This window comes from Megascapheus bottae, chromosome 25 (assembly GCF_031878675.1).
Source record: "Megascapheus bottae isolate mThoBot1 chromosome 25, mThoBot2.hap1, whole genome shotgun sequence".
In the NCBI taxonomy this organism is placed as follows: Eukaryota; Metazoa; Chordata; class Mammalia; order Rodentia; family Geomyidae; genus Megascapheus; species Megascapheus bottae.
Window position 1 is genome coordinate 22709664 of NC_143533.1, and position 26925 is coordinate 22736588.

The following is a 26925-nucleotide window of genomic DNA, read 5'->3' on the forward strand; positions in this document are numbered from 1 at the left end:
GAGAAAAGGATGTCATGGATTTTCCTTTTTGGCCTAACTTTGGCTCTCCACCCTCATATCTTAGTCTCCTGAGGAACTAGAATTATGGGCATGAGTTTCTGGTGCCCAGTAGCATATACTTTCTTTGCATCACGCTGTTGCTCTCTCTCTAAGCTGCAATACATAGTTGGGGAGGGGGCTTACTGGTTCATTCCTATAATCCTAGCTACTTGGGAGGCAATCAGGAGAATCATAGTTCAAGGCCATTGGGGGGAGAAAAAAATTATCGAGGGCCAAAGACCCGGGTGCAATTCCTCAGTACCACATACATAGAAAAAAGCCAGAAGTGGTGCTGTGGCTCAAGTGGTAGAGCTCTAGCCTTGAGAAAGTCCAAGGACAGTGCTCAGCCCCTGAATTCAAGACCCAGGTCTGGCAAAAAGAAAAAAAAAAGTTGACACCCACCCCCATCTCAACCTGAAAAAGCAGGGCTCTGGGGTATATACTTGCCATCCTAGCTAAACAGGAAGCATAAATAGAATTGTAGTAGTCCAGGCGGGCTGAACACAGTTGAGACCCTATTTGAGAAAGATCTAAAACTCTGCAAGGCTGTGGCTCAAGTACTAGAGGAACCTAGAGAACCTAGAGAACTCTATGAGGTTTGCATTCAAACAGCAGCACTGCCAAAAACAGGAGGCGGGGATTCCAAGTACTCAGGCTCAAAGCCAGCCTGGGTAGAAAAGTCCATGAGGCTATCTCCAAAATAACCAACTAAAAGCCAGGCTGACGTTGTGGTACACAGTAGTACAATGTCATCCAGGTAAATAAGCCACACAAGTGAAAGCCCCCAAGTTCAAATTCCTATATTAACCAGGTTAAAAAAAAAGGATTTGTTTGGATTTGTTCCTCAGAACTCAGGAGTCATTAGCCATATAACTAAAACTACAAATTGCATTCTTCATTGGACTCGCCATATTTCTAGCAGTCAGTCGACTGTGCAATGTAGCTAGTAGAGACAGATTGGGGCCAGGGGCATGGCTTAGTGCTACAATGCTTGCCTAGCATGCACAATGCCCTGGGTTCAATTCCTTGATACCATATACATAGAAAAAGCCAAAAAAGTGGTGCTGAGAAAGCTCAAGGACAGTGCCCAGTCCCTGAATTCAGGCCTCAGGACCAGCAAAAAAAAAAAAGGAAGGGGGTGGGTGAGGTCTGGAAATCACCATAATGCAACTTGGATCCTGGCACTTGATGAAATAAAATAAATATTTATAAAGAAAATAAATGTGCAAGCATTTAAAGAATGGAAGATTTCTGAGTTTATCACCAGCAGCACTGAATTATAATAGTGAACTTTGCCAGATTGGGGTAAATGGTTTTCTGGGGAGTTTTTTTAGATTAAAGATTCCAGGAACAAGAGAAGACACAAAATGTTAGATGCGCTGTAGTGGGCAACCAGGAAAGCACTCTGCTTGAGCATCTTGTGAAATCTCCATTATGAAATTAAATTCCTGATTTTCCAGGTGACAATGACTGGAAATACTCAGAGGAACAAATGAGCCATTCTAGGGACTTTTTAAATACATACACACACATATAACTTCTCTGTTGTGAAATATAAATTGAAGCTGATAAAATGAAAATAGGGGCTGGAAATGTGGCTTAGTGATAGATTGCTTGCCTAGCATGCATGAAGCCCTGGGTTCAATTTCTCAGTACCACATAAACAGAAAAAGCTAGACCTGGTGCTATGGCTCACGTGGTAGAGTGCTAGCCTTGAGCAAAACAACTCAGAGACAGTGCCCAGGCCCCGAGTTCCAGCTTTACAGGTATCATAGAATCTTACCCCATTCTCCTTTCCTCTTCTAACTCCCTTGCATCTTTCCATGCCCAAAGGTAGCCATTATCCTGCTTTGTTTTGAACTTATATCCTTGCTTTTCTTTATATTATTACCATCTACTTATGAAGTCCATGGCAAAGCAGTTTGGGAATGGTACATAGATGAAATACTGACTTATTCTTTTGATTCTGGAGTCCTTTATTCAATATTACTTTGTACTATGCGTCACAGCTTCATTCACTTTCCTGCTGTCTGGTGTAGCTTAACCGTGGACAAAGTTCTAAGAAATGGGTCAGTAGGTGACTGGATCATGTATAATCACAGTGTGACGTACCCAAACCTACATGATGCAGGTCCACTACTCCCCATGGCTTCTGGACCCAAGCTAGTGACAGAGTCAAGAAGAGGTAGGTGTTAGGTTGAAGAGCTACCCTCTAAAGCCAGGCCAGAGGCGCGGCTCCAGGGCTTCTGCATGTGAGGTCCTGACATTTGCTCTGATACCAAATTTAAAAAATGAGTAGTGGTGAAATGCAGAGAAAGATTTATTGCATAGCACAGGCACAGGCCTGCCGTAGGTACCTGTGAAGTAAGCATTTCAGCCATTTTTAGAGTACTCTCATGAGAGGAAGAATGATGCATGAGTGGCAAGCAGTTCTTGTCACAGCTATGGATGGCTCTATGGATCATATCAGGATTGATAAGGTGGGTGGGGTCTGTCACAACAAAAAGGTCAGACTCATCAGAAACTTTTTTTTTTTGCCACTCCTGAGGCTTGAACTCTGGGACTGGGCACTGTCCTGGGACACATTTTGTTCAAGGTTAGCATTCTGCCACTTGAGCCACATTGCCACTTACAGCTTTTTCTGTGTATGTGGTACTGAGAAGTCAAACCTAGGGCTTTGTGCATGCTAGGGGAGCACTCTACCACTAGGCCAAACTCCCCATGGAGAAAATTAACATTTTCTAAATCGTTATTATAAAGGGGCTAAGTTAGGTAAAGAGTACTTTTTTTTTTTTTTTTTTGCCAGTCCTGGGCTTGAGCTCAGGGCCTGAGCACTGTCCTTCGACTTTGTCAAGGCTAGAGCTCTACACTTGAGCCTCAGCACCACTTCCGGCTTTTTTCTACGTATGTGGTACCGAGGAATCAAACCCTTCATGCATGCTAGGCAAGCACTCTACCACTAGGCCAAATTCCCGGCCCTAAAGAGTACTTTTTTGGTTGGTTGTAGGGCTTGAACTCAGGGCCTGGGTGCTGTCCCTGGACTCTCTTGCTCACTACTCTACTTTCGATTTTTGAGTAGCTAACTGAAGAATCTCATAAGGATTTTTCTGCCTGGGCTGGCTTTGAACCATGATCCTTAGATTTCAGTCGCCTGAGTAGCTAGGATCATAGGTGTGAGCCATAGTGTCTGGTAAGAGTACATTTCTTTGGTCTTGTTACAAGTTTTTTTTTCTTTTTTCCCTCCCTCCCAGTCCTGTTCTTCCTGGAATCAAAGGTTGCTACAACCTAACCAAAGAGAACAACGCTAAGCAAAGACATACAAAATGAGTCAAGAAAGCTAAGCTTTTTTCTTGTTTTGTAGTTGGTCAACCTTTGGATATTTACAGAGTGAAGAGAGTCAATGTCTTTTTTTTTTTTTTTTTTTGCCAGTCCTGGGCTTTGGCTCAGCGCCTGAGCACTGTCCTTGGACTTTCTCAAGGCTAGAGCTCTACCACTTGAGCCTCAGCACCACTTCCGGCTTTTTTCTATGTATGTGGTACCAAGGAATCGAACACGGGTCTTTGTGCATGCTAAGCAAGCACTTTAACCACCAGCCCAAGAGAGTCAATGTCTTTTAATAAATGCATTTGTTTATTTTTGTGGGTCATGGGGTTTAAACTCAGGGCCTGGACGCTATCCCTAAGCTCTTCAGCTCAAGGCTACCACTCTACTGCTTGAGTCACAGTGCCACTTCCAGTTTTTCCATGGTTAATTGGAGATAAGAGTCTTACAGACTCTAGTGCCTGGGCTGGCTTTGAACCTCCATCCTTAGATCTCAGCCTCCTGAGTAGCTAGGATTACAGGTGTGAGCCACTGGTACCTGGTAGCAAAGGAATTTTCTAAGCACCTGTTTCTAGTCCTTGTGTTCTGTTCATTTCATATATGAGTTGGATCTGAAGAAGTTAGCAGTAATAAAACCAATAGGTGAATATTTTTTCCAAAAGCCCCCATTAAAGCCTGTTGTCTCATCAAAGAAGAGCTTTCTGGGGGACATGCTCTACAAATGAGTATGAGGATGTAGTATGAGGAGGAACTTATCCCTTTCCTTCTGAGGAATCGAACCCACGGTTTCATGCATGCCAGGCAAGCACTCTACCACTAAGCTACATTCTCAGGCCCTCTTTCTCAGTTTTAACCTTATTTGCCTATAAACAGTTTTATCATTGTCTAGTGCTCTTTTGTTTAAAAAGTAAGTGTTGGGTGGAGAGCGCAGCCCAGTGGTAGTGAGTTCACCCAGGACACAGGAAGCCCTGCGATTGATTCTCTGGAACTACATACACAGGAAAAGTGGGAAGTGGTGCCATGGCTCAAGTGGCAGATTGCTAGCCTTGAGTAAAAAAAGTCCAAAGACAGTGCCCAGGCCCTGAGTTCAGGCCCCAGGGCTGGCCAAAAAAAAAAAAAAAAAAAAAAAAAGAAAGAAAAAGTGCTTACAGTAGAAAACTTGAATAGGGATGTTTCAAAGTCAGCAGTAGCCAGGCACGCCTGTAATCCTAATTACTCAGGAGGTTGAGATCCAAGGACCGAGGTTCAAAGCCAGTACTGGCAGGAAAAGTCCCAGACTCTCATCTCCAATTAACTACCCACACCAGCCAGAAATGGGGCTGTGGCTCCACTGGTAGAGTGCTAGCCTTGAGCAAAACGAGTTTGGGCACAGAACCCAGGTCCTGAGTTCAAGCCTCAGTATGCCACACCCATTCAAAAGTCAGCCATAATTCCACAACTCAAAGTCACAGCATTTTTCTCTGTTTTGAATAACTTTCAGAAAAAGACTTATTAAGCAAACTAACCTTTCAGTTTCTAGATTTTTTTTCTTTAGTGGCTATAAGTAGAAATATTAAAGTTTTACAGAATTTTGAGTAAAGTTTTATAATTGTTTTTGGCTGGGCTTTAACTTGGCTTGGGCACTGTCCCTGAGTTTCTTCTGCTCATAGCAATAGAGGCACACAGCACCACTTCTAGGTTTTTGTTTTTGTTTTTTTGGGGGAGTTTTTTTTCTCAAGGAATTTCCTGCCAGACTGGCTTCCAATAATGATCCTCAGATCTCAGCCTCCAAAATTGTTAGTATTAGGGGTGTAAATCAAAGGCACCAGCCAAGTTTTAATGACTTTCTGAGCCTAGTCTTTGTTTTCTCCCTATAAAAGTATTTTTGTTCTGTCCTTTGTGTGTGTGAGCTAAGCCCCACTTTCTATTTTCTAGTGATTAATTGGACATAAGAGTCTCAGGTCCTTTGTTACTGGGCTGGCTTTGAACCTTGATCCTCAGATCTCAGCCTCCTGTGTAGCTAGGATTATAGGTGTGAGCCACTGCATCTGGGCTTTCTCAGTCATCTTTTATCCACAGATCTTAGCTTCCAAGTAGCTATGATTATGGGTATGAATCACTAGCGCCTGGCTATAATTAATGTGTGTTGGTCCTGGACTTGAACTCAGGTCCTGGGCACTGTCCCTGAGGTTTTGTGTTTTATGCTAGCACTCCAGCACTTGGGCCACAGCTCCACTTTGGTTTTATAGTAGTTAGTTTAAGATAAGAGTGTCAGAGATTTTCCTTTCCAGACTGGCTTTGAACTGTGATCCTCAGATATCAGCCTCCTGAGCAACTAGATACAGGCACCAAGTCTGGCTACACTTTGAGTGTTCACTAACAACTTACATTTGTGTGAGATTTGTGATTCACAAGGCCCTTTCAGATACAGAAGAAAATACCTCATGATGTTAACAATTCAAATCATAGAAACTCCTGCAGGTGCACACATAAAAAATACACAATATACCAAAAAGCCAGGGTTAGAATTTATTTATTAATACTTGAAGACAAAGCAACATCAAGGAATTAGGACTAAACCTAATAACAAAAGAGGTCCAACAGCCAAGTAGGAGAGTCCGTGAGACCCTTATCTTCAATTAATCACTGGAAAACTGGAAATGGTGTGCCAGGCCCTGAGTTCAAGTCCCACAACTGAAAAAATGAAAAAGAGAGAAAAACGAAAAGGAAGAGGTTCAAGGCAACTACAGGAAAAAAAAAAAATCTCAAAATGTACATTAAGAGGCAAGAGGTTGTGGGCTGGGAGTTTGGCCTAGTGGTTAAAGTGCTTGCCTAGCATGCATGAAGACCCTGGTTCGATTCCTCGGTACCACATACATAGAAAAAAGCCGGAAGTGGTGCTGAGGCTCAAGTGGTAGAGCTCTAGCCTTGAGAAAGTCCAAGGACAGTGCTCAGGCCCTGTGCTTAAGCCCAGGACTGGCAAAAAAAAAAAAAAAAAAAAAAAAGAGGCAAGAGGTTGTTTGGTGGCAGTGCCTCACGCCTGTACTTCTAGTTACTCAGGAGGCCTTAAGTTTTAAGCGCCAGGACCAGCATACACACACAAAACAAAGGGGAGGGGAGGGGAAGAGACAAGAGGTTGAAACAAAATGAATAAATGCAGAGATACAATGTTTATGGACAGATTTAAAATCATGGAATCTCAAGCCTCTTGAGACTGGTCTATCAATTCAGCGTAGTCTAATCAGAATATCCAATTACAAATTTAAGTGGAAGAGTAAGGATTGACCTTCTGAAGGTCGGGGGGATGGACTTGCCTGCCAGGCATTAAGACTCACTTAGAGATTGAGTACTCCGATAGATGCGGGAGGAGGGGGCATTCTGGGTGTTTCCTCCATCCCAATTGACTTTCCTTTCTGAAGGCCCTTAGAGGAGGCAGCGGAGTGGCTGCAGGCACTACTTGAGGAGTGGCTTGTAGAATCGTGCAGCTCAGATGTTTAAAACATTTACGGTGCATTATTTTTTCTCTGCTCCATTTCCCCCCCCTCAGGTTTTTCTGCTTGCTGAACCACGATTGTGCATTTGCAACTTAGCAAGCAAGCTCATTTTAACTAAGTCACACAAGGGTGTCTTGGACCAGGGGACCCAACGGGGGTCTTCTTCCCATGAATCTTAAAGAGAACATGAGAATGTCTTCCCATGTGCGTGAACGCTTGCGAACTGAACTTTTCTATGGCGAGGTGGTAGTAACTTTAAGGCGGGATGGGGTCGTTTTTGTTTTTTGTTTTTATCCTGGGACGACAGCACACTAATGGCCCCCCCCCAAAAAAAGTTGAAAATGAAAAAAAAGAACCATTTTTGTGTGTTTCGGTTTTTTCCCCCCCCATTTCGCAGACTCAGACACCGCCAGTCGTCTGGGGACTGGAATCCAATGAGCTCCAGAGCTGGAAACAGGAGACTGAAGTTGCTCTAGACGGGAATGGAGAAGCCACCGCCCCCCGACCCCCACACACACTCGAAAAGAAAAACTCGAGGGCGAGGCCTCTCGTGTCCACACCTACCGACCCGACTCCATCCAAAGGCAAGGTCACCGACGGGACGCCGGCAGTGAGCGAAAGCCCCCGAGCCAGATCCTCGTCTGGGCAGGAGGATCCCGGGGCCGACAGCGGCCCGGCCGCCTACCGCCGTCCGGGGGCCCCACCCACATCCGAGCCCCGCCCACCGACGCCGCTCAACCATTGGGGCTCTCCCCCGCCCATCTCGTCGGCGCGCGGTAGCCCCGCCCACCGCCGCCAATCCAGCACTAACCCTCTCCAGGACCTCTGGGCGATCCGCCTTGACGTTACTTCCGGGAAAAGTCACCTTTCCTCGGCGGTTGCAAGGCGGCGGGGCTCTCGCGATAGCTGCGACGGCGAGATCTGCTGGCTCACTCTAGCGATGACATTCTCCTCCTCCTCCCCGCCGCCTTTCGGCAATCTTCGCCAGTCCAAGTCCCGACCAATCTGCACTCAGAGAGCATAGATGAGGGTCTCCCCCGCGAACCCCAGTCCGCGCGGGGCGCCGGGCGGCGGCGGCGGGGGTACCAGCTGCACAAGGCCGAAGGCAGCGACGGGGCGGGCGGCCCCGGGCCGGCGGCCGGCAGCGAGCGGGGGCGGGGCGGGGTAAGCCGGCCGAGGAACGGCTCGATTGTTCTGGCCTGGCTATGGCGCCTCTCCTCCCCCCCGCCATGGCTCCCCGTGTCCCTGCTCCGCTCCTCTCAGTGAGTGAAAGTGGCCGCCGCCGCCGCCGGCCCAGCGCCCGCAGCCGCCTCAGCGCCGCCGCCATCTTGGGGTCCCAGGAGCCGCCGAGGGAGCGAGCTAGGAGCGTTCACGTCCAACGCGGTCACCGTCTCCCGGCCTCCGAGAGCGAAGCGCGGCTCCACCGTCGGCGGGGCGACCCCCCCCTCCGGACCCCGCCCGCACCCCGCACCCCCTCCGCCGCCGCCGCGGCGGCGGGGCCCCGCGGCCCGAGGTGAGGCGACCGGACGTGGGCGGGCTGGGGAGGGGGGGCTCGGGGAGGCCCCGTTGCGCCCCTCTCCGCGGGGCCGCGGCTGGGCCGCGTCTTAAAGGGGCCGTCGCCCCCGGCCCCGGGGTTCGTGGGGCTTGGGCGGGAGGATGGGTGTGGACGCCTCCCCCACGGGGCGGGGGAGGCCGGGACCCCGGGGACCCGGGCCTGGTGCCCGCCCCCCCCGTCGGGTCCCTCGGGCGCCCCGGGGTCACGCGGTGACCCCGGCTCCCCGCGGAAGCCCGTGGGGCACCCGCACGTGGGGCGTGTGTTCGACCAGGTGCACGTGGGACCCGGTGGGGCGGCGTCGGGCTACACACGTGTGCGGGCTCGGGGGTGGGGAGGGGCAGGGCGGAGGCCGGCGGGGCGGGCGTGGGCGCCCGGCGCGGGCTGGAGCTGTCCAGCGGGGCGGGCCGGGACCCGCGGGCGGGCGGGGGCGGCGGGGCGGGCGCCCGCGTGCCGAGTCCCCGGGGCTGCGTCGGGCCGGGGGTTGAGGTAGTTGCGTGTGTGTTGGGTTCCCCGCCCTCGCCGGGGCCGCCCGGGCGAGCGGCTCCCGCCGGACGCGGCTGCGGGAGCCCGGCGATTAAAAGTGCGACTTCCGTAATCGCGGAGGACGGCAGCCCCCGCGGTCCGGGAGGGTCCGGGAGGCGCGGCACGCGTGGAGCGGCGCGCTCGCCGCTTCCACGCCGGTTCTGGCCCTCGTGCGGACGGAGGGGGCGGGGGGAGCCGGGCTTGGAGGGGAGCTCCTGCGCGGCACCCCCAAACTTGTTTAGTTCTTCGCTCCGCGTCTCCCCCATGGCCTTTTTTGTCGCTGAATTTCCTGATTTGACACGGTGGCTTGCCGGTGACTTTCTGCGTGTGGATTCCCACCGAGACGGACCCGTGAACCGCGCCAAGTGTTTAGCCCCGGCAGCCCAGGAACGCTGCACCCCGTCTCAGCCTCGCGTGCTGCGCCTGTGGAGAGGATTCACCAAGGTGCCAAGCACTGCACACCCCGCTTTTATTTGTTTGTTTTCCTACAGTGACAGTTCGGTGGAGATATTACTCCTGCCTCCCTCCCTCCCCCCCAAAAAAATTCAGCGGAATTAGGCGTGATTTTCTGACTTTCCATGTGTACATCGCTCAAAGGCTGTCACCAGTAGTTAGTCTCTTGCCTCCAGAAAAGCCTAGAAGCCCCTGATGCAGTCACTCTCAGCTTCCTCTCTTTTCAGGCCTCAGTAACCACTAAGCTGTTTCCTGTCTGCTTATGTTTGCCTAGCCTGGGCATTTATTTCCATTTTGTATAAACTGAAAGTTTATAATAAGTGTCTTTCTGTAACTGACTTCTTTGACTTAATATGTTTTCAAGGTCCGTGTGCAGCATGTAAACTTTGATCCTTTTTACTGCTGCCCTTTATTCTGTTCTGCCTGAGTTTATATGTGTGGAATTCTCAGGCTCCTCTTTATGGAAAATAAGTTTCAGAATGTCATATCCATGGGTTCTGCATCCTTGGATTTTTTTTTTTTTCTCAACAGGATCTCACGTTTATTGAGAAGTGATTAATGGTAAAAAGAAAGGCAATGCCCTTTCCTCATTGGCTGAACAAGAAACTGAAGAAACATTCACTACACATTTTACAATATTTTTCTCTTCCAGAATGCATTTCTGAAAACAAGTTTTTATCACTGTTCTTAGGTTTGAAATCAAATTAATCCTGACTTCATCAGTATAATGTACAAGAACAGAACATGTCTTAGGACTCCTAGTACTTTACTTTGAGTAACAAAGGGTCAGATAAAATGAACCACCCTTATAGACAACAACCTTGAATGACACTGTTAAATTCTCCTAGACAAAAATTATTCATAAAAATGTTCTTCCAGTTCGGAAGGGAAAAATCAAATTCCCACTTTCTGGGGTGGATGCCCCAAACCTTCGAAACTCAAGTGTTCTCCAAGTGCAAATGTCAAAATGGGAGGAAAGGGTTTAAAAATTAGAAAAAAACTGTGCACTTACGGACTTAAAAATCCGAAAAACATAGTAAAAAGACAAAACAAAGCATTTGCATCCTTGGATTTTAACCAATTATATATATATATATATATATATATATATTTTTTTTTTTTTTTTACCAGTCCTGGGACTTGAACTCAGGGCCAGGGCACTTCCTGAGCTGCTTTTTGCTCAAAACTAGCACTATACCACTTGAGCCACCGTGCCTCTTCTGGCTTTTTCTGTTTATGTGGTACTGAAGAATCACACCAGATTTTATTCAGGCTAGGCAAGCAGTCTACTACTAAGCCACATTCCCAGCCCAAGGATTTTAACTTGACAAAATTTCAAAAAGCAGAATTTGCGTTGGCCAGAGGCTGAGCACAGTGGTGAGTCCCGGAAATTGAAATTGTGTGTAGGTATACGCCACTGTAGCCTCTTTCCAGAGCGCAGCTCCTTTTTCTCCAGCAGTGTTTGGGCATTGTTTACTTTGCGTCTTTTTCTTCTGTGTTTTATGTAGTTAGGCTCTGTGATGGTCCTGCCTGTAGTGAATATGTACAGAGTATCGTCAGTCTTTAAATAATATATGTAGCATTTATACAGCATTTATAATGTGTTAGTTATTATCAATAACCTGGCAATGCTTTAAGTATCTGGGAAGCTGGGCGCTGGTGCTCACAACTGTAATCCTAGCTACCCAGGAGGCTGAGATGACTGTTCATAGCCAGCCCAGGCAGGAAAGTCGGAGAGACACTTACCTCCCAGTTAACCACCAGAAAACTAGAAGTGGCACTGTGGCTCAAGTGGTAGAATGCTAGCCTTGAGCTGAAGAGCTCAGGGACAGTGACCAGGTCTAGAGTTTAACATGAAGACCAACAAAAAAAAAAAAAAAAAGTATGATTAAGTTACTTGAACAACTTTGAGTTTTGATTTGGGAGAGTCCTGGACCCAATTTCCAGTCACATGCTACAAAATAACATTTTAGAAATACAGACCTTTACAATGTAGGTTATATGTGTAGACCTGTAGGCCCACTGTGTAAGCAAGATGACAAACAGATACATTTTCCAAAATGTACCTCTGCCACTAATGTACCATAAATAATATAGCATATGGTAAAAGTTGCATGCATCCTGCATTCTAAAAAGAATATTGTTTTTAAAGGATTAAATACCATTTTTGTATTTTCTGATTTTTTTTTTTCCTGCCAGGCCTGGGTACTGTCTGAGCTTTTTTTGTGTGTGTGTGTGTGTAGGGGGGGGAAGGGTCATGAGGCTTGGGCACTGTTCCTGAGGTTCATTTAGTTTTGCTTGTAATAGTTATTCCGGTAATAAGTGAATATTGTACGACTGGGAATGTGGATTAGTGGTAGTACTTGCCTAGCATGTATGAAGCCCTGGATTCAATTCCTCAATACTACATCAACAAGAAAAAACTGGAAGTAGCTCTTTGACCCAACTGCTATAGTGCTAGTCTTGAGAAAAAGAAGTTCAGGGACAGTGCTCAGGCCTTGAGTTCAAGCCCCAGGACTGGCAAAAAATAAAAAGAAAAGGAAGAAGCTAATATTATAATAACAAAATTTCAGGCCAGGTGCTGGTGGGTCATGCCTATAACCCTAGCTACTCAGGAGGCTAAAGTCTAAGGAGTACAGTTCAGAGCTGGCTCAGGCAAGAAAGCCTGTTAGACTTTTATATCCAGTTTAGCCACAAGAAAACCAGAAGTGGAGCTGTGTTTCAAAAGTAGTAGATACTAGCCTTGAGAACAAAAGCTCAGGGACAGTGTGTGCCCAGGACCCTGAGTTCAAGCCACGACTGTCAAATAAATAAATAAATCCTTTGGGTAAATCTGTTCATGAACAGAAAAATGGATAATAAACATTAGTGTGATATAAAGGATACTATACCACGTGACTTGTCCTATGAATATGCTTGAATACATTGCTAGAACAACCAACAAGATGTTACTCATTCAAAGAAAAGTATGAAAAGCAAAATTTCAAAATATATTTATAAGCCAGGTAATAGATGGCTCACGCCTATAATCCTGGCTACTCAGAAGGCTGAGATCTGAGGATCCTGGCTCAAAGCCAGCCAGGGCAGGAAATTGTGAGACTCCTAGTTCTAATTCGGTCACTGAGAAAACCATAAGTGGCACTGTGGCTCAAAAGGTAGAGCATTAACCTTAAGCTAAAAGGAGCCTAGGGATAGCTCCCAGGCACAGAGACCAAGCCCTAGACCACCAAACAAAAGACACACACACACACTTGTAGAAACAAGGCTATAACTTATAGCTTGTGGCTTAGCAAATACATAGCAAGGGTAAGGCCCTGGATTCAATAGCTTATATTAAAAAAAAAAAAAAAAGGCCATGTGGACGAGTATTGTAATTCCAGTCCTAGAAGGCTGACCAAGGATTACCAGTTTAAGGCCAGCTTTGTGTAGAGCCAGTTTCTACCTTTAAAACCTAAGAGGATGGCCGGGAGTTTGGCCTAGTGGTAGAGTGCTTGCCTAGCATGCCCGAAGACCCGGGTTCAATTCCTCAGTACCACATACATAGAAAAAAGCTGGAAGTGGTGCTGAGGCTCAAGTGGTAGAGCTCTAGCCTTGAGAAAGTCCAAGGACAATGCTCAGGCCCTGAGCCCAAGCCCAGGACTGGGGAAAAAAAAAAAAAAACAACTAAGGGGAAAAGAAAAAGGTTGCATTTCCTTGGTTAAGGGACTGCTGTGTAACAGAGCCTTATTATCCTCATGTATGGGGTTCCAGTAAGACCCATTGAGGGAAAAATCTGCATATTCAGGATGCATAGAGTTCAGTACTCTTAAAATCACTGATATACCTGAACTAGTAAACAGTAGGTTTGAGTGCCCTTAATTTGATTATTGTCACAGAAATTACTGTGCAGCGTCTTAATACTGCTCACTAAAACTAAATCCCCCACTCCCACCCCACCCCCTTTTTTTTTTGGTCATAGGGATTGAAATCTGGGTCTGGGCACTGTCCCTGAGCTGAAGAGCTCAGGCTAGTGCTCTACCACTTTGAGCCACAGTGCCACTTTTGGTTTTCTGGTGTTTAATTGGAGATGAGTGTCACCAACTTGCTTGCCAGGCTGGTTTTGAACCACAGTCCTCAGATCTCAGCCTCCTGGGTAGCTAGGATTACAGGAGTGAGCCACTGGCACCCAGCTCAAAGCTAGATCTTACATGTTCTTTACCTTGACTGCTGCAGATACTTGATTCACTTTTCCCTAATGTCATCCAACTTCTACAGATGTTCTACCTCTTGAAAAGCCTCCAATTTCACCTTCTCAGTAAACACCTTACCTGCACTTTTTTGGCTTGGAGGATCATCATGGATTTACCTTGCTTTGGGGACACTTGCTTTTGAGGAGGAAAGGTTTCACAGATTAAAGGCAACACTAAATAGATTGCATAATGAATTAAACACAATTCAAGATAATATATGACTGACTGTATGCTTCTCCACATGAACTGAGCTGGGTAATGCTTGATCAGAAATTAAAAATGTTTGTGTTTGACATTTCTTCTGTTCTCTCACACCCCCACCAAAAGCCCTCTTTGTAACTATGCTCTGTCAAAACTGTGAATAGTTAACTCTTTAATAGGTGGACTTTATGTATTTCTACCCTTTAGACTTTCTTTTCTTTTTTTTTTTTTTTTCTTTTTTTTACCAGTCCTGGGGCTTGAACTCAGGATACTACAGTCTTTGAACTTTTGCTCAAGGATACGACTCTACCACTTGAACCACAGCACCACTTTTGGCTTTTTCTCTGCATGTGGTACTGAGGAATCAAACCCATAATTTCATGCATGCTAGGCAAGCACTGTACCACTAAGCCACATTCTCAGCCCACCCTTAAAACTTTTTTTCTTTTTGTGGGTGATGGGGCTTGAACTCTGGGCCTGGTGCTGTCCCTGATCTCTTCAGTTCAAGGCTACCACCCTACACATAAGCCAAATCTCACCTCCCATTTTCTAGAGGTTAATTGGAGTCTCAGGTACTTTTGTGCCTGGGCTGGCTTTGAACCCGGATCCTCAGATCTCAGCCTCCTCAGTAGTTAGGATTACAGGTAGATGGCTTGCCTAGCATGTACAAAGTCCCGGGTTCAATTCCTCAGTACCACAAACATAGAAGAAGAAAAAAAAGCCAGAAGTGATGCTGTGGCTCAAGTGATAGTTCTGGCCTTGAGAAAGCCCAAGGACAGTGTTCAGGTCCAGTTCAGTGTTCAGGTTGCCAGTCCTGGCAAAACAAACAAAAAATTTTAGCAGGAGGGAAGATTCCAAAAAACAATGATGGCAGTGGTTGGGTTTTCATTTAAAGAAGCAATTTGGGCCAGGAGCGGAGCCTAGTGCTCGCCTAGCATACACAAAGACTGAGGTTCCATTCCTTCGTCATAGTTAGAGAAAAATCCCGAAGTGGTGCTGCAGCTCGGGTAGAAGAGCACTAGCCTTGAGGAAAACATGTCCAAGACCAACTGCTCATGGGATTGCCAAAGGAAAAAAAAAATGCTGAAAGAAATTTGACTCATGGCAGTGGTAGAGTGGAAAACTGGGTTTCATCTCCAGACTGAAATAAAATATGAATTGTCTTGAATTTTAACATATGGACATCTTAGAAAACCACAATCGACTTGAAAGGTGAATATTGCTTAATAGAGCTTCAATAATGAGCTTTTTTTGAAACTTACCCCTACTTGGAGGAAGCTAAAGTTCAAGAATAGACCTAGACATGTGCAATTTAAGGTGTATAAAACCAAAAACTTTGTGTTCTAACTCTAGTACAGTCTCATAGAAAGATCATTATCAAAAAAACATTATCAATACATGTACCTAATAGTCTATTAACCATTTTTATGTGCTCTCCTATTTACTAAGCGTTGACTTCAATTTCAAGTACCAGAAGAAAGCTTATTTAATAATTTTATACACAAATAGCAACCAAACTGAATGGAATAGGTATACATAGCAACCAAATCAAATGAAATGGGCAGTCATAATAGTTATAGCTATGACTGTTTTAGCCCTTAGCCTGTATTTAGGGGCTGAGATAAATTCCAGAATTATTATTATTTTATTTATTTTTTGCCAGTCTAAGGGCTTAAACCCTGTCAGGGTCTGAGCATTCTCCTTGGGCTTTTTCAAGGCTAGTGCTCTATCACTTGAGCCATAGCACCGCTTCCAACTTTTTCTATGTATGTGGTACTAAGGAATTGAAACTGGGTTTTCGTGTATGCTAGACAGGCACTCTTAACACTAGGCTAAACTCCCTGGCCCTCCAGAATTATTTTTGAAAACTGTGTGTGTGCCTATCTCTATCAACTCTAAGATTTTGTACTCTAACCTACTATAAAATATAAAGTACTAATTAACTTTCAAACTGTCTTAATCATATGTCTTGATTGCTAGAACCATATATTCAACAGAAATTCTGTTATGAAACATTCCACACAGTGTTTTTCCATCTTCCCTATTGCAGGTTTTTGAGACTATTGGTCTGTGGGAAATACAAGTGGATTGATCCAGTTGTGTGTGTGGTATGTAGGTATATATGTGTATGTGTGTGTGTGTGTGTGTGCAGAGAGAGGATTTATACAAAGAAAAACATACAAAAGTACCAGAGAGAAGTATAAACCTGAATTTTAGCAGCTTTCCTGTGCAGTCCAAGCTGGATTCTCTTGCTTCTGCTTCCTCCATGATGCAATTACAAGTTCATAAGCTGGTTAGAAACCACACCTAGCTTGTTTGTTTTTCAGACATATTCAAATCGCATTGTCTGGGAGAGACCTAAAACAACAACAAACACATTTTGAGACATTTATTTCATTTGCTTAAAGATGTAAATCTGTTTTGTTGGGATTTTAGCTCTCCACACTGTTAACTTTGTGGTCTCTGGAAAGCTTTATATGTCAGTTTCCTCATCAGTTAAGTAAGGATGTTAGTAGTCTTACAGGATAGGTGCTGAAAATTGTTTCGTTTCTTTTTCTTTTCTTTCTTTTTTCTTTTTTTCCAGTCCTGGGGCTTAAATTCAGGGCCTGGGCACTGTCCTTGGGCTTTCTCAAGGCTAGGGCTCTACCATTTGACCCACAACACCACTGCTAGCTTTTTCTATGGTCTTTGTGCATGCTAGGCAAGCACTCAACCTCCAGGCCAAACTCCAGGCCCCCAAGAGGATACTGTAGGGGAGGAACACAAAGGCATTATGCTTCAGTGCTTCTGATCATGTATTTATGGAAATGAACTCTAGGAAATGGGGGAGAATAAAACAAAAAAGATGAAAGCCATGCATTGGTGGCTGGCGCATAAAATACTAGCTATTCAGGAGGCTGAGATCTGAGGGTGGTAGTTCAAAGCCAGTCTGGGCAGGAAAATGTTTGAGACTCTTACTTCCAATGAACTCAGAAAAAGCTGAAGTAGAGTTGTGGCTCAAGTGGCAGAGCACTAACCTTGAGCAAAGGAAGATCAGCAACAGAGCCCAGTTCCTGAGTCCCAGTATCAGACACACACACACAGAGGTGAGGTGGACACCATTGCTTGGTGTCGGTCATCCTAGCTACTCTGGAAGCTAAGACCTGAGTATTGCAGTCCAATGCCAGACCAGGCATAAAAAGCGGAGATATTCCAATTAACCATCAAAAAAGCTAGACCAAGCTGAGCGTGGTGGCTCACACCTGTAAGTCTAGCTACTCAGTAGGCTGAGATCTGAGAATCAAGGTTCAAAGCTAGCCTGGGCACTAAATAAAGTCCATGAGACTCTTATCTCCAATTAACCACTTGAAAAGCAAAATATCCCTGAGGCTCTAGGGTAGGTTGGTAACCTTGAGCTTAAGAGTGTGGGGACCATGCCTAGGTTCAAGAGTAGGGTGGTAGTCTTGAGCTGAAGAGCAAAGGGACAGCACCCTGGTCCAGAGTTCAAGCCCAATGACCTGGGGAAATAAAAAGATATTCTATGGGCTGGTAGTGTTACCTAATGGTAGCATGCTTGTCTAGCATACTAGCAGATTTTATCTCCACCAGACCTATCCTCTAAGAATTGTTAAAGAAGCTATAAAGAATTGTTAAAGTGGTTCACGCCTGTAATCCTAGCTACTCTGGAGGCTGAGACCTGAGGATCAAGGTTCAAAGCCAGCCTAGGTGGAAAAGGACCTGAGACTTTTTATCTCCAGTTAACCTCTGGAAAATGGGAAGTGGGGCTTGGCTTCAATACACAAACACACAATTTAAAGGTGGGACTGGCTGAGTACACCTGTAAAACCATTACTCTGGAGGCAAAGGCAGGAGAATTTCAAGTCCAGCTTAATTTACACAGGAGTTCAAAGCCAAAGCTAACCCGAGATATAGTCTAAGAACCTTAAAAACAAAATATATAAGACATGACATTTGAAATGTGATGTAAAAATCAATGTTAATAGATTCTTTAATAAAGAAAACAAAAAATACATAAAAACAACAAAAACAAAATCAGGGAAGTGGTGCTGAGCCTCAGTGCTAGAGCACTAGCCTTGAGCAAAAGAGGTCAGGGATAGTGCATTAGTTCCAAGTTCAAGCTCCATGACTGACAAGAAGATAAAAGAAGAAAATGAACAAACAAAAACCAAGCAGAGCTAGGCCTTCGTGGCTAGGTACTTAGGAGGCTGGAATGTGAGAATTGTGGTTTGCCAGCCCAAGCTTGGTACCCTTATGTCCAATTAACTATCCAAATAACTGGAAGTGAAGCTGTAGCTCCAGTGAAGCAGTAGCTTTGAACACAAAACCTCAGGGACCACATGACCAGGGCCTGAGTTCAAGCCTCAGAACTGGTATGCACACACAAAAAAGTAGTGGAGTACTTGCCTATCACGTGCATGGTCTGGTAATTGAGCCCTAAGGACCAAATAAATTAAAATGAAACAAAAACAAAACCACAAAACCCGGGCTGGGAGTATAATCTATTGGTTTTTATAGGCTTCATAAAATGAACCTTCAGTACCTGTAGCTTGTGAAGAACTAACATCCCAGAGAGAGCTTTGGTAACATGACCACTGCTAGTGCTATTTGGGCCTGCTACCATGACATGTAAAACACTTTGTAAATAGTTTCAAATTTAGAGGATTTGGGTAGGAAGAACTGTTCTAATTCTGCTCACTGAAAATCAACCCAATGACTGTAAGATAGAGCATTCTCCTCTAAAGAAAATTAATGTTAAGTCTAGAAAAAGAACAAAAGTGAGATGTTAAATCTCAATTATCAAAGAATGTTTCCTTTCATTAAAAGTATTACTATATGGCTGGGAGTTTGGCCTAGTGGTAGAGTGCCTGCCTAGCATCCATGAAGTTCCGGGTTCAATTCCTCAGTACCACATAGAGCCCTGGCATTGAGAAAGCCCCACGTCAGTGCTCAGGCCCTGAATTCAAGCCCCAGGACTGGCAAAGAAAAAAAAAAAAGACTATTATTCATTCAGTAGTTGTACAAAGGAGTTACAGTTCTCCAAGTCAGGTTATAGTATCAGATAATTCTGAGTCGGGTACAGTACTTCCTGGTCTGTGTTACCCCCTTTCTTTGTTCTTCCCTAGCTTTCCCCTTCTCATCTCTACCCTGATTACATAGTTCATGTTTTGTTGTTTGTTTTATTTTTTTTGCTAGTCCTGGGGCTTGTACTCAGGACCTGAGCACTGTCCTTGGTCTTTCTCAAGGCTAACACCCTGCCACTTGAGCCATAGCACCACTTCTGGCTTTTATCGTGGAATTGAACCCAGGTCTTCGGGCATGCTAGGCAAGCACTCTACCACTAGGCCAAACTCCCGGCCCCATAGTTCATGTTTGATAATGTACATTGACATGACATTTGCCCATCCTTTCTCCATTCCTGTGCGCCCTACTCCCCCCCACCCACCCCCCCCTCGCCCCAGAAAAAAAAACAAACACATTTCTACTTCCTAGTATTGGTTTGATTATCCATACTTTAGTTGTTCAGAGGAGTCATGCCTTCAGATTTCTCCCCAAAGTATACCCTGTTAAAGGAATTTATTACCCGGGTTCAATTCCTCGGTACCACATACATAGAAAATAGCCAGAAGTGGTGCTGTGGCTCAAGTGGTAGAGCTCTAGCCTTGAGAAAGTCCAAAGACAGTGCTGAAGCCCAGGACTGGCAAAAAAGAAAAAAAGAAATTATTAAAATAAAATTTTTTTGGTCAAACTTGAACTTGTGGCCTGAGCCCTTTTGTGCTCAAGGCTAGCACTCTACCACTTTTGCCACAGCACCACTTCAGGCTTTTTTTGTTTATATGGTACTGAGGAATCAAACCCAGGGCTTCATGCATGCTAGGCAAGCACGCTAGCACTAGGCTATATTCCCAGCCCCGTGCTATGAATTTGTCACTTAAACGTATAGCTCTGTGATTTGGTAAGTTTACAGACTTGTGCCATCATCATGATGATGAGAGTTAGAACATTTTGGTTTAATTACCCTTTCTTCGCCCACCCCTCAAAATAAAAAAAGAGGTTGTTTTAGCTGTTTATAGTCAGTTTCCCATGACAACAACAATCAACCGCTAATTTTTTTTTCAGCTCTTTCTTTTTTTTTACAACCATCCAAAATGTGATTTATTTTTTATTTTTTATTTTCGGTTGGTCTTGGGGCTTGAACTCGGGACCTGGGTGCTATCTCTGAACCTCTTTGTGCTCAAGGCTAGTGCTCTACCACTTTCAGCTTTTTCTGTGTATGTGGTACTGAAGACGCAAACCCAGGGCTTCATGTATGCTGGGCGTGCATTCTATCACGAGGCCACTTTACCAGCCCAAGAGTACATTTCTGTATTCTTTTTTTGTTGTTGTTGTTGATCATTGGGCTTGATGTTTTATATCTAGTTCTCTGATTTATTTTCTCCCTCCCTCTCTCCCTCCTTCCCTTCCTTCCTGCTTTGTGTGTGCCATTCTTGGGACTTGAACTCAGGGCTGGGCACTGTCCCTTAACATTCTAACTTGAGCGGCAGCTACCACTTCCTCTCTTTTGTTTTAAATTACCTGTCTCCCTTATGTAGCCGTGTAGTCGGAGGCGCTTGTGCATGAAGACAGATTTGTTCTATGGCCTCGGAGTTGGGTGCCGGGGACGATGGCAGCAGCACTGAGCTGGCAAAGCCCCTTTATCTTCAGTATCTGGAGAGAGCCCTCCGGTTGGATCATTTCCTGCGACAAACATCCGCCATCTTCAATAGGAATATTTCTAGGTATGTGGGTTTTTTTCTCTTTTTAATTTAATTGTGTTGTCTTGGTAATGTAGCGGGGTTACAGGTACATACGTAAGGTAGTGAGTTTCTTTCTCTCTTTACCCTCCCTTCCTCCCTCCCTTCCTTCCTTCCTTCCTTCCTTTCTTTCCCTCCCTCCCTCCCTCCCTCCCTCCCTCCCTCCCTCCCTTCCTTCCTTCCTTCCTTCCTTCCTCTCTCTCTCTCTCTCTCTTCCTCTTTCTTTCTTTCTTTCTTTCTTTCTTTCTTTCTTTCTTTCTTTCTTTCTTTCTTTCTTTCTTTCTTTCTTTCTTTCTGTGGGTCATGGGGCTTCAACTCTGGATCTATGTGCTGTCCCTGAGCTCTTCAGCTGAAGGCTACCACCCTATCCTTGAGCCAAGCCCCACTTTGCACTTTCTAGAGGTTAATTGGAGAGAGATAAGAGTCTCAAGTCCTTTTGTGCCTGGGCTGGCTTTGAACCTTGATCCTCAGATTTCAGTCTCTTGAGTAGCTAGGGTTACAGGTGTGAGCTACCGCGCCCAGCTTAATGAGTATATTTCTTGTCAGACATTGTTACCCCTCCCATGTTTTCCCTCACTTTCTGTCCCTTAACCCCTTTTTCATCTGGGTGTGTTCTTTTTTTTTTTTTTTTTTGCCAGTCCTGGGCTTGAGCTCAGGGCCTGAGCACTGTCCTTGGACTTTCTCAAGGCTAAAGCACTACCACTTGAGCCTCAGCACCACTTCCGGCTTTTTTTCTATGTATGTGGTACTGAGGAATTGAACCCGGGTCTTCGGGCATGCTAGGCAAGCACTCTACCACTAGGCCAAACTCCCGGCCCCAGAGTGTGTTATTTTATCCTTGGTAAAATACCTAATGTTTACCACATTTTTGATCACCATTATAAATTGCTTTATGATTCTTAATATTGAAAAGTTAACTTCTTAAAGTAATCAATCGGCAGTGTCTGTAGAGTGTCCAGTTCTAATAACCTTAACTTAGAAAAAGTGATTCCTTGCTTATTATTTTTTAATTGATAGTGATGACAGTGAAGATGGGTTGGATGACAGTAATCCCTTATTGCCCCAGTCTGGGGATCCCTTAATACAAGTAAAAGAAGAACCTCCTAATTCACTGCTTGGTGAAACTTCTGGAGCCAGCAGTTCTGGACTGTTAGCCCCGTACTCACTTAATGGAGTTTTGCAGTCAGGTCAGTGCGGTATGATGTCCTCTATGGGTGTGGTTCCCTTGGGGTAGTCATGCTTTCAATTCCAAACAGTTCCTTATGTTTCTCCATACAGAATCAAAATCTGACAGAGGGAATTTATATAACTTTTCTAAGTTGAAGAAGAGCAGAAAGTGGCTAAAGGTAAGAGATGAAGCATAATGTTTGTAGTCCAAATAATGTACCAAAATTACTATTAGAGATTGATTCAGGCAGACTGACATTGTTTTTTTATTCAGGAGGATTCCCTTATAGAACATTACAGGTTTGTTTGTTTTTTGTCATGGGATGTGGACTTTGGGCCTGGGTGCTGTCCTTGAGCTTTTTAGCTCGAGGCTACCCGCCACTTCTGGTTTTCTGGTGATTAATTGGAGATAAGAGTCTCATGGACTTAGTGCCCCTGCTGGTTTTGAACCCAGATCCTCAGGTCTCAGTCTCCTGAGTAGCTAGGGTCATAGGTGTGAGCTACCACTCTCAGGTTTAGAACATACACTTGGGTTTTGTTTTTTGTTTTGCCAGTCCTGGGGATTGAACTCAGGGCCTGCACACTGTCCTTGGGCTTCCCTAAGGTTAGAGCTCTACCACTTGAGCCATAGCACCATTTCTGGCTTTTTCTATGTATTTGTGGTACCGAGGAATCGAGGCTGGGTCTTCGAGCATGCTAGGCAAGCACTCAACCACTAGGCCAAACTCCTGGCCCTGTACATAACAGTTTTTTGAAGCGGATTCAGTGAAGTAATTTTAATAAACATTTACTACGTATGAGGCACTAAGCCACATTCCTAGCCTTTCAACTTTTTTTTTAAGTATTGAGGTCTGAACTCAGGTCTCATGCTTACTAAGCAAGTACTTTATCACATGAGCTATTCTCTAGTTTCATTGGTTCTATTTTACTGGTAGAGTCTTATGTTTTATGTGTGGACTGGCCTCAGACTTCAAGCCTCCTCCCTCTGCCTCCTAAGTAGCTGCAATTACAGGCACATGCCAGCTGCTGCTACTGCTGCTGCTTCTTTTTTTTTTTTTTTTTGCCAGTCCTCTGGCTTGAACTCAGTCCCTGGCACTGTCCTTGAGCTGAGCTGCTTTCTTTTCTTATGGCTACCGTATCACCACTTGAGCTACAGCACTACTTCCAGTTTTTTTCTGTAGTACTGAGTACTTAAACCCAGGGCTAATAGCATGCTAGGGAAGCATTCTACCAGTAAGCACATTTCCAGCCCAATTAATGGATATTTGGGTTGTTTCTCTTTTTTATTATTCACAGCTTTTTTTTTTTTATTATTCCTTTATGCTTTATATTCATTTCCTCACTTCCTTTACTTACTTACTTACTTTATTTTTTGTGTTTATCCTGGGGCTTGAACTCAGGGCCTAGACACTGCCTCTGAGCATCTTTTTGGTCAAGGCTAGCACTGGATTGTTTAAACCACAGCTTCACATCCATCTCCAACACCCCCCCGCCTTGGTAGTTTAATACAGATAAGAATATCATGGGCCTGGGGCTGGGAGTTTGGCCTAGTGGTAGAGTACTTCCCTACCATGCACGAAGATCCACAGAAAAATAAAAACAAAAAACAAACAAGTGGTATTGTGGCTCAAGTGGCAGACCACTAGCCTTGAGAAAGCCCAAGGACAGTGCACAGGCCCTGAGTTCAAGCCTTAGGACTGGCAAAAAAAATTTTTTTTTAATGAGAGAAAGTGACAGACACTAATGATCTGGGAACATGGCTTAATGATAGAGTGCTTGCCTAGCATGTACAAAGCCATGGGTTTGATTCCTCGGAACCACATACACAGAAAAAGTCAAAAGTGGTACTGTGATTTAAGGGTAGAGTTCTAGCTTTGAGAAAGCCCAAGGACATTGTTCAGGCCCTGAGTTCAAGTCCCAGGACTGGGGGAAAAAAAGTGTCACGCAGACTTTCCTGCTCTGGCTGATTTCAAAAAGAGATGCTCAGATCTCAGCCTACTTATTATCTAGCATTACTGGTATGAGCCCTCTGCTCCCAGCTGGTTGCTTTTTTTATTGTTAGTATTTAATTAATTGAACTCTGTATGGTTTCACGCCACCAGTCACAAATGTGCCCAATTCTTTCTACCTTCCAGCTCCTATGACAAATTTGGCCTTTAGGATGATAGGTAATAGGCTGATTAGGAAACTTTCCTTTCCCATAAGTTGTGTGTGTGCATACACACATGCTCATGCACATTAGAACAGTAATTTGTAATTATTTGTCATTGTTCTCTAACTTGGACAAAAAAAGTTTGAATTAATCGAGTGCTGGTGGCTCATACCTGTAATCCTAGCTACTCAGGAAGCTGAGATCTGAGGATTTCAATTCAAAGCCAGCCCAGGCACAAAATCTGTGAGACTCTATTCTCCAACTACTAGAAAAGTGGAAGTCATGCTAGGGTTCAAGTGATAGAGAGCTAACCATGAGTAAAAAAGCTCAGGGACAGCACCCAGGCCCTGAGGTAAAGCCCCATGACCAACAGAAAATTAAAGGTTTCAATTAATAATGGAATCGCTCCTCAGCAAAAATGCATTTTCAATTTCACCCTGGTTCAGAGCATTCTTTTAAGTGATGAGTCCAGTGAGGCAGATTCTCAGAGTGAAGAAGAAGAAGAAGATGACGACGACGATGACGATGACGACGATGAAGAAGAACTTAATCTCAGTAGAGAAGAACTCCATAATATGCTTCGTCTACACAAATATAAGAAACTTCACCAAAATAAGTACAGCAAGGACAAGGAGGTGAGAGTTTGAAAACCCAGTCCTTCATTTTCTTTCTGGTTTGTAGTTACTAAGGACACAGTATATTAGCTTTAAGTGGTGCTCATAGTTCACCATTGAGCTTTATCTATTTATTTTTTGCCAGTTCTGGGGTTTGAACTCAGGGCCTGAGCACTATCCTTGGGCTTTCTCAAGGCTTGAGTTCTGCCATTTGAGTCACCACACCACTTCCTGCTTTTCTTTTCTTTTTTTTTTTTTTTTTCCAGTCCTGGGCTTGAGCTCAGGGCTTGAGCACTGTCCTTGGACTTTCTCAAGGCTATAGCTCTACCACTTGAGCCTCAGCACCACTTCCAGCTTTTTTCTATGTATGTGGTACCAAGGAATCAAACCCAGGTTTTCATGCATGCTAGGCCAGCACTCTACCACTAGGCCAACCTTCTGGCCCCACCATGTCAGCAAATTAGTTAGTTATTGCTCTCTATGGAAAGATGATTGAGGAGCTGTAGTTTCCTGTGGCTCCACTTTCTCTTTATAATGGAGATTGGAAGGCAGGCCCATGAAGGTCTTGCTTGCTTCAGTTGCAGCAGTACCAGTACTACAGTGCAGGCTTGCTCTCTACCTATGACCCGTTCTATGAACAACAGCGACACTTACTTGGACCCAAAAAGAAGAAATTCAAAGAAGACAAGAAACTTAAAGGTAACCATGTTGAACTGCTTTTTTCTGTTATTCTTTCTATCTTTTTAAACTTGCATGTGGCTTCTTGTTGTGATTTTAAACATAGCGGTTGCTTTTCTGAAAAGTCCTAGTTCCCCCTTTTTAATTGAGTAGTAGTATTAGGCACGTTTTACGTTTACAATGGCTAGATTCCTTGCCAAAGACTTGCTTCTTTTTTTTTTTCCCCCTAGACAAGCACTCTACCACTAGGCCAAACTCCTAGCCCCTAAACCGTCTTTTCTAGTGTTGAGTTTAACAGAAATTAGGTTTTTATGTTTTATTCTGTATTTTACTTTGATATGATCAGAAGGGGTAAGTATTATTCTTTTCTAAGTTAGTAAAATCTTCCTTTTGAGGTTTCTATGGACTTGAATAATAGATAAAGGAAATGACATTGCCAGCCTCAGGTTGAATGAGAAAAGCCCTTGAAATTTTCTCTGTGGTTCCTGCTTTTGAATGGGTAGAAGTACACCTTCATAATCATCTATTTCTTTTGTAGCTAAGTTGAAAAAAGTGAAGAAAAAAAGACGAAGAGATGAAGAGCTTTCTTCTGAAGAATCCCCACGTCGTCACCACCATCAGACCAAAGTCTTTGCCAAGTTTTCTCATGATGCACCCCCACCTGGTACTAAGAAGAAACACTTATCCATTGAGCAGCTTAATGCTCGTCGCAGGAAAGTATGGCTCAGCATTGTGAAAAAAGAACTACCAAAGGTAAGGAAGTGCCTTCTTGTGGAAGAAGAGAATACTTTTATTACTTTTTTTTTTTAACTTTTCTTTCTTTTTTTTGCCATTCCCCGGGCTTCAATTCTAAAATTCTAAAATTCCTTTGGATCACTTCATGTGATAGCTTTGTAAGAATGTTTTTTCAGTGTCCTATGACCTGGTGATTCACACCTGCAATCTTAGCTACTCAGGAGGCTAAGATCTGAGGATTGAGGTTCAGAGCCAGCCTGGGCAGAAAGGTCTATGAGACTCTTATCTGCAATTAACCACCAGAGAACTGGAAGTGGTGCTGTGTGGCTCAAAGTGGTACAGAGCTATTCTTGTGCAAAAGAACTCAACAACAGCGCCCAGGCCCTGAGTTCAGGGACAACAGTGGACAAAAAAGGAAAAGCAAAATGTTTTTCAGGCTCTCTGTTTAACTTTGAAACCATTATTTCTTCAGCATCAAGGAGAGGGCTAAATTCATCTCTTTTTTAAACTTACATTAGTTATGCAGAGGGTGAATTGTTTATTTATTTTCATCTGTTGTGGGCTTGAACTTAGAGCCTGGGTTCTATCCTTGAGCTCTATTTACTGAAGTTCATCGCTCTGCCACTTTGTACCACAATGGCACTTCTGGTTTTTTGAATCGGATATAAGAAGAATCTCATGTCCTTTCCCTAGGCTGACTCTGAATTGTAGTCTTCAGATCTCAGTCTCCTGAATAGCTAGGATCACAAGCATGAGCCACTAGCCTCCAGCTTTCTTTTCTTTTCCTTTCCCCTCCCTTTTTCCTCTCTCCCTCTTTTCCTCCCTCCATCCCCCCCTCCCTCCTCTTTCTCTTTCTCTCTCTCTTTTTCTCTCTCTCTCTCTCTCTTTCTTTTTCTTTCTTTCCTTTTGTGCCAGTCCTGGGGCTTGGTGCTCTACTACTTTGAGCTACAGCTCCACTTGCAGCTTTTTCTGTGTATGCGGTACTGAAGAATCAG

General features: G+C 44.5%; 1 protein-coding gene and 1 long non-coding RNA gene across 4 annotated transcripts in view; one reads left to right on the forward strand and one right to left on the reverse strand.

The window, feature by feature from the left end:
- Positions 1–5856: 5856 nt before the first annotated feature.
- On the reverse strand, positions 5857–8559 carry LOC150046616 (uncharacterized). Its single transcript, XR_016539626.1, has 2 exons — positions 7645–8559; positions 5857–6033 (listed from the first exon to the last, which is right to left on the reverse strand). It is a non-coding gene; the product is annotated as an uncharacterized LOC150046616 (long non-coding RNA).
- An 11830-nt stretch (positions 8560–20389) lies between these two features.
- Ino80 (INO80 complex ATPase subunit) overlaps positions 20390–26925 on the forward strand; it is a 74828-nt gene continuing 68292 nt past the window's right edge. For all 3 annotated transcript variants that reach the window (XM_090318586.1, XM_090318588.1, XM_090318587.1), the window contains exons 1-6: positions 20390–20569; positions 21602–21771; positions 21863–21930; positions 24350–24538; positions 25096–25216; positions 25734–25948. In XM_090318586.1, the coding sequence (XP_090174712.1) occupies positions 20427–20569; positions 21602–21771; positions 21863–21930; positions 24350–24538; positions 25096–25216; positions 25734–25948 (906 nt within the window). In that variant the 5' untranslated portion in view covers positions 20390–20426. The remainder of the gene's footprint in view (positions 20570–21601; positions 21772–21862; positions 21931–24349; positions 24539–25095; positions 25217–25733; positions 25949–26925) is intronic.